At 43.7% G+C, this 13,630-nt stretch overlaps 1 protein-coding gene across 1 annotated transcript in view; it reads right to left on the reverse strand.

Annotated features, from left to right (window-relative positions):
• The window catches only part of LOC120572594 (NF-X1-type zinc finger protein NFXL1-like), a 10,193-nt gene extending 10,121 nt beyond the window's left edge, over positions 1 to 72 (reverse strand). The window contains exon 1 of the mRNA XM_039821916.1: positions 65 to 72. Within this exon, the coding sequence (XP_039677850.1) occupies positions 65 to 72 (8 nt within the window). The remainder of the gene's footprint in view (positions 1 to 64) is intronic.
• Between the last annotated feature and the right edge of the window lie 13,558 nt (positions 73 to 13,630).

Below are 13,630 nucleotides of genomic sequence, written 5' to 3' on the forward strand. Positions count from 1 at the left end.
CTCCTCACTTGGCGGAGCCTCACATCAGACGCCGAAAACTAATCATTAAATGCAGGCATCCTACCTTTCCATGCAATCCGATATAATCCACGGAAGATATAATCCATAGCAAAGCACGTCATCTGCATATTTCCTTCTTGCAGGTGTTCATGTCAAATCTTACACAAATCCATAAAAGTACTAAGCTAGTTATTGCTAACGTCCGTACAAAGTATGCTAACCTAAATGTTATCTCAGAATTAAAAAGTAGTAATCCAAGTCGAGTTTGTTGACTGTGCATCTTGAGCAGTTTGGTGGCCCTTAACACTTAACCAGGGGCAGTTCTAGGATCAGACCTTTAGGGGGGCTCAGCCCCTAATGAGAATAAGACACGGATACAGTGCCTTGCAAAAGTGTTAAACATTATATATTTATTGTTAAACAATAAATATACCTTTGTATTCAATTATAATTAAATTATCTTTATTGAGAAAATATTTCTTGTATTTATTCATACTGTATACTGTACTGCAAAGTAACTTATCTGTCATACTGTTCAACTGTGTTAGTGTTGCCACACTATCCTGATCATTATAGCAGTAAATAGGAACAACCAAAGGTCTTCTATATCATTTAAAACAAATACTGTGATGACTAGACCTTGGTTAGGTGTTCTTTTAATGGATGTAAGTATGGTGAACAGAAAGCAAATATTGATTATATGTCAGTTACTGCCTTTTGCCTTTGCATGACTCCTTGTTTTGGCACATGACACAAAGGCAGAGTACAGTAACTGCCAAACAAGGGTCAAAGGTCAATTTTGAACTCAAGATTTTTTGCATACAAACATTTCTTCATTATAACAACTAGTTGTCAAATTTTGGGAGTTCTACCTATAATACCTTTGTCTGGACAACAAAAACTTTAAAGTCATTTTTCTCAGTTTCACACTCAAAAAACAGAGTACTAAGCACCGCTAGGCACTGTTAGTTATTGTTGGGCACCCTCGCTAGGTACTGTTAGGTACTGCTAAGCACTGCTAGGCACTGTTAGTTACTGTTGGGCACTGCTAGGCACTGTTAGGTACTGCTAGGCACTGTTAGTTATTGTTGGGCACTGCTAGGTACTGTTAGGTACTGCTAAGCACTGCTAGGCACTGTTAGTTATTGTTGGGCACTGCTAGGTACTGTTAGGTACTGCTAAGCACTGCTAGGTACTGCTAGGCACTGCTAGGTACTGCTAGGCACTGCTAGGTACTGCTAGGCACTGCTAGGTACTGCTAGGCACTGCTAGGTACTGCTAGGCACTGCTAGGCACTGCTAGGTACTGCTAGGTACTGCTAGGCACTGTTAGGCACTGCTAGGCTCTGTTAGTTACTGTTAGGCACTGCTAGGCAGTGCTAGGTACTGCTAGGCACTACTAGCCACTGCTAGGTACTGCTAGGCACTGCTAGCCACTGTTAGGCACTGCTAGGTACTGCTAGGCACTACTAGCCACTGCTAGGTACTGCTAGGCACTACTAGCCACTGCTAGGTACTGCTAGGTACTGCTAGGCACTACTAGCCACTGCTAGGTACTGCTAGGTACTGCTAGGCACTGCTAGCCACTGTTAGCCACTGCTAGGCACTGTTAGGCACTGCTAGGCAAGGACACTAGTGGTGTGTCTCAGCATAGCCATCTAGCGGTAGGGGGTTTAAAGGTATGCAGCAGAGCATTTGTGAAGCCACAACACTCACAACCTTGAGGAGGATGGGCTACACCAGCAGAAGACCCCCCCGGGTACCACTCAGCTCCACTAAACCATAGGGAAATACTGGTGGAGAAGTAGCACAAAGAACCAAAGATGGGAAATACACACACACACACACACACACACGGTTGGTGTTGGTCCTTGGTACTGCGTCACAGAGCTGCAGGCAGCTGGCACAAACAGCTATTATCCCCACACACTAAACACAGCATGGAGGCTGTTTCTTAATCTCAGCTCTAATGGTCCATGACAGGACCAGCTCATACGTATGTATGTGTGTGTGTGTCAGGTAATATCAGTGTGTGTGTCTGTGGTGAAGGTAGTGGAGTTCGACATGTGTCTATATGTGTATAGGTGTGGAGACAAGTTTGTGACATGGTGTAGGTGGTTCATTTTCAACAACAACAAAATGTGGTAAGCAGATATATAAATATTAATGAGGTTGGGATGTGTGTGTGTGGGAGACTCCGGTATATGACAGGTAAGGAGAGGCACAAACTTCGAAGCGCGTCCCAGACCTAACACTAAACAACACAGAAAACCAACCAACATCACCTCAACAGAAAACAGGAGCACACACACAAAACAAAAACAATAATAAAAACACACACAAAAAAAATAAGAGAACAAAAAAAAAAAACAACAACACACAACAACAACAACAAAAACACACAACATCAAAAAAATAAAAACAAGATACAAAACAACAAAAACAAAAAAAATAATACAATAACAACAATAATACACAAAACAACACAACAACACACAACAACAAAAAAAAAAAAAAAAAAAAAAAAAAAAAAAAAAAAAAAAAAAAAAAAAAAAAAAAAAAAAAAAAAAAAAAAAAAAAAAAAAAAAAAAAAAACACAAATAAACAAACAAAAACATAATAAAAAACAACAAACAAAACACAACACAAAACACATCATCATCATCAAATCATATATATATAAACATAATAATAATAAACAATAACATCATATAATAATAAACACAAATCATATAAATACAACATATAACATAAATAATCAATATAAACACACATCATTAACATCACACACATAAAAAAAAAACAACAAAATATCAAAAATACACACACATCATCATCATCATCATCATACAATAAAAACAAATTAATAATACCACACACACAACAAATTAATAACATAACAATACCATTATAATAATATTCTAATACCAAGGGGTGAATAACAAAAAATACTCTATCATATAAAATAAAAACAAAATATCATAATAACATATCATCACATAATATCATCATCATCACGATATCATCGATCATCATCGATAATATCATCGATATAATATCATCACATATCACGATATCATATCATCATCGATATCATCACGATACGATATCATCAAATATTAACATTATCATCATCGATATCATCATCGATATCATCATACATATCATCGATAACAATATCATCATCGATATCATCATCGATATCATCACGATATCGATATCATCGATATCGATACATATCATCACGATATCATCACGATACGATATCATCAACGAATATCAGTATCATCACGATATCATCACGATATCGATATCATCACGATAATATTATACCAAGCATTACCAATATCATCACGATACAATATCATCACGATACAATATCATCACGATACGATATCATCACGATAATATCATCACGATATCATCACGATACGATATCATCATATATCATCATCATACGATAATACAACGATATCATAATACAATATCATCACGACATCACGATACGATATATCACGATATCATCACGATACAATATCATCGATATAAATATCATCAATATCATAACGATAACATATCATCACGATACAATATCATCACGATATCACGATATCATCACAATACAATATCATCACGATACAATATCATCACGATACAATATCATCACGATATCATCACGATACGATATCATCACGATATCATACGATATCATCACGATATCATCACGATACGATATCATCACGATATCATCACGATACGATATCATCACGATACAATATCATCACGATATCATCACGATACGATATCATCACGATACGATATCATCACGATACGATATCATCACGATACGATATCACGATAACAACTGAGGCTGCGGCTGAGAGACAACAATGGTCAGTGGTTTCCGTGACACAGAGCGTGGGAATGACCTGGCTGTCATGACAACTCCTCAAGTTTGCAGAAGATTAAAAGACAGATAGACAGACAGACAGACAGGTGGTCGGTGTGTGTGTTACGTATCGTTAGCCGGCTGCAGCCAGAAGATCGGGACTATATCTAAGTGATAACAGCACCAAGGAGGGAGCAGAGAAGATGGATAAGGAGTGAGGGGTTCTGGGTTAGTCTGGATCAGTTGCCGGGGGAAACTCTTCGTCTGTGTGCTAGGTTTTAGCGACAGGCTAAGTTTTGTGTAGAAGTGGTCTGATGCTTGTGCACCAGTTTGTTGTATTTTGCGATTATCATTCACTGGAGCTGGTTGTTAGCTGTAACTGGACTGAGCCCTGAGTCTTCATTTGAATCCTGAGTCCATTTTCATCGTGCACAAAGCTGAAATACTTGATGGTGGAGGAGGAGCACAAGAAGTAGCAAGAATGGGAAATACACACAGACACACACACAGACACACACACACGTACAGACACACACACACACACACGCATAGAGACACACACACACACACCGTACAGACACAAAACACGTACAGACACACACACACACACACACACACGCATAGACACACACACACACACGTACAGAGCACACACATGCATAGACACAAAACACGTACAACACACACACACACACACACACCGCGTACAGACACACACACACACAAAACACACGTACAGACACACACACACACACACGCATACAGACACACACACACACACACACGCAAAATACAACACACACACACGCATACAACACACACACACACACGCACAAAACACAACACACACGACAGACACAACAACAATAGGACACACACACAAAAACACACACACACAACAACAAAATACCAGACACACACACACACGTACAGACACACACACACACACACACACAGACACAACACACACACACGATGCAGAGACACACACACACTACACACACACACAAACACATACACACACAAAAACACACATACATCTAGACACACACACACACATTACACACACGAGTACAGAACATACACACAATACGACGACGATACAACACACACACACAACAACAACACCACACACACAGACACACACGGGCTATGGTTATTATTGTGGTGCATACAACACACACACAAACACACACACACACACACACACAGTTGCTATGGATATTGTTATAGTGGTTACGGCCCACTTTGATGTGTGCGCGCATGCGTGCATGTGTGTGTGTGTGTGTGCATGTGTGTGCGTGGTGTGTGTGTGAATGTGTGTGCATGTGTGTGTCTGTGTGTGTGTGTGTGTGTGTGTGTGTGGTGTGTGTGTGTGTGTGTGCTTGCCTGCAGGTCTCTTTGCAGCGAGGCGGCTTGGTGCTCCGTTCTCGTCCGCAGGGAACGGCCAGAACGGCCGCGCCGCAGGTACACCTGACCTCCACCGACTCAGGACACGGGTAGCAGCTGCCTGGGGCACACACACACACACACACACACACACACACAGACACACACACACACATAGACATGCACACACACACACACACACAGTCACACACGTTAGCTCACTCGTTTACAGGTTCGACCACACAACACAACACAAGTCCGTACGAAAAACAAGAGCCGTTATGGAGTCAGGGAGGCTCTCCGTGCTGGCCAGATCCCTTCCTGGAGCTCGACTTCTGGTCCTGCATCCAGACCTGGCGCTACACGGCAGACAGTCGTGGTCAGACTCAGATTCTAGTCAGAATAGGAGTCAGATACCGCTCCACTGACCTTCTTCACAGCAGACACCATAGTAGGAAAAACACAGGTCTATTCAAAACCATTACTGATGGCTGCATTCCACTTAGGAGAGACCCTGGTATTAAACCATTACTGATGGCTGTATTCCACTTAGGAGAGACCCTGGTATTAAACCATTACTGATGGCTGCATTCCACTTAGGAGAGGTCCTGGTATTAAACCATTACTGATGGCTGCATTCCACTTAGGAGAGGTCCTGGTATTGTGCATGCTGACTCACTGAAATATCTTACTGGGACATTTGGTGGAACTGAGCCATCGTTATGGTTACCAATGTCAGCTGTGCTTTTCCTACTATGACGAGTCAACATGTCTGCTGTGAAGAAGGTCCATTGGCCTGTGATTACCCAACCAGGAAAGAAAATGCCTCTGCACTCAATTGGATAGACCTACAACCAATCAGGTTGCTTTTTGCATTTTTTTTTTTAATGCAAAAAAAGTATGCAATTCAACATTATTTATAGTATCAAATCATAACAAGAGTTATCGAGACACTTTACAGATAGAGTAGGTCTACACCACACTCTATAAATTCCAGTAATCCCCGAGAGCAAGCGTTAGCAGTGCGTCAGTGGCGACACACACACACACACACACACACACACACACACACACACACACACACACACACACACACACACACACACACACACACACACACACACGTGTTTACCAGCAGATAGCGCTGAGTGTGTGCGCTGCAGCTGATACAGCTAAAGCGTACACTACACCGTGTGATATAAGCGGGGGTCACATTCCAGTCTTTGGCTCCGTGTTGGATCTGGTTCTCGAGTTATTAAGTATTTGGATTAACAGTACTGTTAGTGTGTTTGTTAAAGAGTAAGATTATTTTTGGTTAACATTAAAAACAGCCTTGTAATCCCCCCCATCACCAAACTCCACCAGTCTCCATGTAAATAATCAGGACTTTTAGCGTGTATAGAGCCAGCATATCTCCACCAGACTCCATGTAAATAATCAGGACTTTTAGCGTGTATAGAGCCAGCATATCTCCACCAGACTCCATGTAAATAATCAGGACTTTTAGCGTGTATAGAGCCAGCATATCTCCACCAGACTCCATGTAAATAATCAGGACTTTTAGCGTGTATAGAGCCAGCATATCTCCACCAGACTCCATGTAAATAATCAGGACTTTTAGCGTGTATAGAGCCAGCATATCTCCACCAGACTCCATGTAAATAATCAGGACTTTTAGTGTGTATAGAGCCAGCATATCTCCACCAGACTCCATGTAAATAATCAGGACTTTTAGCGTGTATAGAGCCAGCATATCTCCACCAGACTCCATGTAAATAATCAGGACTTTTAGCGTTATAGAGCCAGCATATCTCCACCAGACTCCATGTAAATAATCAGGACTTTTAGCATGTATAGAGCCAGCATATCTCCACCAGACTCCATGTAAATAATCAGGACTTTTAGTGTGTATAGAGCCAGCATATCTCCACCAACTCCAAAATTTAAGCCACATGCATATCCACCGACTCCATGTAAATAATCAGGACTTTTAGCTGTATAGAGGCAGCATATCTCCACCAGACTCCATGTAAATTATCAGGACTTTTAGCGTGTATAGAGCCAGCATATCTCCACCAGACTCCATGTAAATAATCAGGACTTTTAGTGTGTATAGAGCCAGCATATCTCCACCAGACTCCATGTAAATAATCAGGACTTTTAGCGTGTATAGAACCAGCATATCTCCACCAGACTCCATGTAAATAATCAGGACTTTTAGTGTGTATAGAGCCAGCATATCTCCACCAGACTCCATGTAAATAATCAGGACTTTTAGCGTGTATAGAGCCAGCATATCTCCACCAGACTCCATGTAAATAATCAGGACTTTTAGCGTTTATAGAGCCAGCATATCTCCACCAGACTCCATGTAAATAATCAGGACTTTTAGTGTGTATAGAGCCAGCATATCTCCACCAGACTCCATGTAAATAATCAGGACTTTTAGCGTGTATAGAGCCAGCATATCTCCACCAGACTCCATGTAAATAATCAGGACTTTTAGCGTGTATAGAGCCAGCATATCTCCACCAGACTCCATGTAAATAATCAGGACTTTTAGCGTGTATAGAGCCAGCATATCTCCACCAGACTCCATGTAAATAATCAGGACTTTTAGCGTGTATAGAGCCAGCATATTTCCACCAGACTCCATGTAAATAATCAGGACTTTTAGTGTGTATAGAGCCAGCATATCTCCACCAGACTCCATGTAAATAATCAGGACTTTTAGCGTGTATAGAGTCAGCATATCTCCACCAGACTCCATGTAAATTATCAGGACTTTTAGCGTGTATAGAGCCAGCATATCTCCACCAGACTCCATGTAAATAATCAGGACTTTTAGTGTGTATAGAGCCAGCATATCTCCACCAGACTCCATGTAAATAATCAGGACTTTTAGCGTGTATAGAGCCAGCATATCTCCACATGTAAATGGGTGAATTAAGGGTTTATTTCAACCAAACCAGAGCGGTGATTGTTGGAAACAGTGGAAAGATGAACCAAGACGGCTTTTGGTAGTTTGATTTAGTTTCTGTCCACTTTGAATGAAGTGTGTTTTTACGATGATAAAAGTCCTGATTATTTACATGGAGTCTGGTGGAGTTTGGTGATGGTGATTTCGGGGCCGTTTCATGTTAAACTAAAAGGATCTTACTCTTTAACTAAAAGCTCTATCTCTGTAGGGATCCTTTCTATTACATAATGTCGTCAGACACATGCTCGCTTAATTCTGGACCAATCAGTCACGTAGACACAAAAACAGAGTCCCGGCTGAAAAAAAAAAGACAAGTTAACCTTTAATAAACACTGAATGGAGTTTAATCTGATCAGCTCTGCATGTGAACCAAGTTTACAACACACACACACACACACACACACACACACACACACTATCTACGTGCGGATGCGTTGGCGGCGCTGCGACCTTCTATCCGTTCCCACATGAAAGGTCAGATCAGCCAATCAGCACGCAGACAACACAAATAAATGAACTGTAATCTATTCAGCCAATCGCAGAGGCAGACTGGCGCATAAATTATCCTTTGAAATCGTCTAATCGGAGAACAATACACGCAGGAAGCGGCCCGTTGTTCCACACACACACACACACACACACACACACACACACACACACACACACACACACACACACACACACACACACACACACACACACACACACACACACACACAGCTTTAATAAAAAGGGATTAATGATGTTCGGCAGGAAGCAGAGGTCAACGTTTTCCACCCGTACACACTCAACACGTGTGTGGGTGTGTGTTTTTCAGCGCTATCAGCTGGAACAAATGTCCCCACACACACACACACACACACACACACACACACACACAACACGTGTGTGGGTGTGTGTTGTTCAGCACTATCAGCTGGAACAAATGTCCCCACACACTCAGACACACACACACAAACACACACACCCCCACACACATTCAACACTTGTGTGTTTTTCAGCACTATCAGCTGGAAAGAATTTACACAAGAGAGAGACACACACACACACACACACACACACACACACACACACACACACACACACACACACACCCCCCTACGGAGAGACAGAGAGACACACACAGTCCTACAGAGAGACAGAGACACACACACACACACACACACACACACACACACACACACACACACACCCCCTACGAGAGACAGAGAGACACACACAGTCCTACAGAGAGACAGACAGAGACAGAGACACACACACACACACACACACACAAACACACACACACACAACACACACAAACACCCCCCTACGGAGCAGAGAGACACACACAGTCCTACAGAGACAGAGACACAACCACACACACCCAGAGAGAGAGAGAGAGAGAGAGAAACACACAGTCCTAAGAGAGACACACACACACACACAAACAGAGAGAGAGACACACAAACAAACACATACACAGACACCTAGAGACACACACACAAAACAGAGACAGAGACACACACACAACACACACACACACACAGAAAGACACACACAAAAAAAGAGAGAGACACACAAACACACCCCTACAGAGAGAAACACACTCACTCACACACCTACTGAGACACACACACACACACACACACACACACACACACACACACACACACGTGTTATAGGTCAGATTTTTCCTGAATGAACTTTGACCTTCCTCCAGCTGTGACTCCCTCAACAAATCACAACATATCTGACAGACAATGATGTGATGTGAGGCCCTGTGTGTGTGTCTGTGTGTGGGTGTGTGTGTGTGTGTCTCTCTCTCTGGGTGTGTGTGTGTGTGTGTCTCTGTAGGTGTGTGTGTGTCTCTGTCTCGCGCTCTCTGTGTGAGTGAGTGTGTGTGTGTGTCTGTCTCTCTGTGTGAGTGAGTGTGTGTGTGTGTCTGTCTCTCTGTGTGAGTGAGTGTGTGTGTGTGTCTGTCTCTCTCTGTGTGTGTGTGTGTGTGTGAGTGTGTGTGTGTCTGTCTCTGTGTGTGTGTCTCTCTGTAGGTGTGTGTGTGTGTGTGTCTCTGTCTCGCTCTCTCTGTGTGAGTGAGTGTGTGTGTGTCTCTCTGCAGGTGTGTGTGTGTGTGTGTCTCTGTCTCTCTCTCTGTAGGAGTGTGTGTGTCTGTCTCTCTGTGTGACTGTGTGTGTGTGTGTGTGTGTGTGTGTGTGTGTCTCTCTCTGTAGGTGTGTGGTGTGTGTGTGTCTCTGTGTCTCTCTCTCTCTCTGTGCATGCGCGTGTGTGTCTCTGTCTGTCTCTCTCTGTAGGAATGTGTGTGTGTCTCTCTGTGTGTGTGTGTGTGTCTGTCTCTGTGTGAGTGTGTGTGTGTGTGTGTGTGTGTGTGTCTCTGTCTCTCTCTCTCTCTCTGTGCATGCGTGTGTGTGTGTGTGTGTCTCTGTCTGTCTCTCTCTGTAGGAGTGTGTGTGTGTGTCTGTCTCTCTGTGTGAGTGTGTGTGTGCGTGTCTGTCTGTCTGTCTCTCTCTCTGTAGGAGTGTGTGTGTGTCTCTCTCTCGGTGTGTGTCTCTGTGTGTGTGTGTGTGTGTGTGTGTGTGTGTGTGTGTGTGTGTTTAAAGATAACAGTGTGAAGCTTGTTACTGCAGTGTGTGTGTGTGTGTGTGTGTGTGTGTGTGTGTGTGTGTGTGTGTGTTAAAGATAACAGTGTGAAGCTTGTTACTGCTGTGTGTGTGTGTGTGTGTGTGTGTGTGTGTGTGTGTGTGTGTGTGTGTGTGTGTGTGTGTGTGTGTACAGTTGAGTTCTCATTAACTAAATGATGACTGGTGGGTTTTTACTGCACGCCAAATTCTTCTTCAGGCCTCATCTAGACCGCCTCGTTTTGGTTCAACAACAACAACATATCTTTTACTACTATTACTACTAACCATCTACTACTACCACTGCTACTACTACTACTGCTACTATTACTACTGCTACAGCTACTACTACTGCTACTACTACTACCACCGGACTCTACTACTATTACTACTACCACTACTACAATTACACTACCACTGATACCACTGCTACTGCTACTACCACACTACCACTACCCCAACTACCACGTTCTAACTACCACCTACCACTACCACTCACTACCACTACTACCACCACCACAATACCACCATACCATACACCACACCACTCACCACTACTACCACTCCACTACTACCACTCCCACCGCGCCACGCTACCACCACTGCTACCACCACACTACCACCACTACCACTCACCACTCCACTAAACTACACCCCTACCACTGACTACCACGATCCACTACACCACACCACTCCACTCCACTACTCACTACCACCTACCACTACCACTACTACTACTCTCACACCTACTACCACTGACACACTACCACCACACGCCACCACCACTACTACCCACCACTACCACCCACCCTACACACACACCCCACACTAACCACCACTACCACCACTACCACTACACCCAACACTAACACATAATAAACCACTACTACCCACCTACCACACTACACCCACCCCACTACCACCAGCACCCCACTACCACTCACCACTACCCTACAATCACCACTAAGCCACACTACTACCACTAAACAACTCCACTACACCACCACACTACACTACACTACCACACACACCACACCCACCACCACCCAACACACACCACCCCCAACACCCAAACCACAACTCCAACTACATATACTACTACTACCCACCATCCATACTACACACTCAATACTATAACCACTAATACTACCCCTACACTCACACCCCCACACCACCCCACCACCCACTAAACATAACCACCTACCACCACACACCCCCCCTCTACTACTCAAACCTACCTATCCACTACCATCCACGCGCCCACCTACTCTCACTACCACACTACACCTACCACTACCTACACACCTACCACGCTACTACCACCCAACCACGTCCACTACCACACCACCTACTACTATACCAACCACCCTACTACTACGTACTACACACCCACTCCACTCAACACCACCTACTACTACGCCACCACTACCTACTCACTACACCTACTACCACTACTACTACTACCCACTACTCCACTACTACTAACCCTACTACTCTACTCACTACTACGTACTACCTACCGTCTACTACTACTACTACTACTACTACACTACTCTACACTCCCCACACTCTACACTCCACCTGCCACCACTCCACCTACTACGCTACTACTACTACGCACGCTGCCACCAATACTACCTACACCCCCTACTCACTACTCTCTCACCTCACACTACACTACGAGAAAACAACTAAGTTGAACGACCATAAACAAACATTCCCTTCCATTTTTGGTGTGTGTGTGCCCACGGCCTATCCACGTTGTGGGTGAGAGCCGGGTGTGAGTAGGTATAGAGGGGTGTGGGTGGTGGGTGAGAGGCTTAAGCAGATTAGGGGGAGTGCTTGTGGGTTTTTGGGGAGGGGGGGTTTAGGGGGGGGGGGGGGGGTACTAAATTAAATTTAATAACCTAATAATAAAAAACAAAAAAAACACAACAACACAAGATAAATAACACACATACACACACACACACACAAACACAAAACAAACAACACAAAAAAAAAAAAAAAAAAAAACACAATCACACACACAAACACACACACACACACACACACACACACAACAAAAACACACAAGACACAAGAAAAGACCTAACAATCACACAAAACAAAAAACAGTGAAGAACCCAGAATGAGGAAACCAGAACCAGAAACGGAACCAAGGTGGAAACCCAGGAAACTTGTGTGTGAAACCCAGGAACACCAGGAAACCCTGTGTGTGTGTGAGTGTGGAAACCCAGTGAAAATGTGGGTGGAAACCCAGTGTGTGTGTGTGAAACCAGTGTGTGTGTGTGTGTGATGAAACCAGGAAACCCAGTGTGTGGAAACCAAACCCCAGCCCCAGTGTGTGTGTGGACTTGTGTGAAACCCTGTGTGGAAACCCCAGTGGCCCCAGGTGAGCCCCAGGAAACCCTAGACCCAGGAACTGTGGAAACCCTGTCTTGTCCCAGGAAACCCCAGGAAACCAGTGTGTGGAACCCCAGGAAACCCAGGAAACCCCAGTGTGTGGAAACCCCAGTGTGTGTGGACCCCAGGAAACCCTGTGTGTGTGAAACCCCAGTGTGTGTTCAGGGGCCCCGACTGAGCCCAGGTCTCAGAGTCTTAATGGAAAGCCAGACGGAATGGAAAACAGACACAGAATGGTAGAGACACACACACACACATATGGAATGGAGGCACATTAAAGAATAGATGAAATAAATGGATATACATAGTGAATAGGGGAATGAAACAGGGACAATGGGAATTGAATAATGAT

This window comes from Perca fluviatilis, chromosome 14 (assembly GCF_010015445.1).
Source record: "Perca fluviatilis chromosome 14, GENO_Pfluv_1.0, whole genome shotgun sequence".
Classification (NCBI taxonomy): Eukaryota; Metazoa; Chordata; class Actinopteri; order Perciformes; family Percidae; genus Perca; species Perca fluviatilis.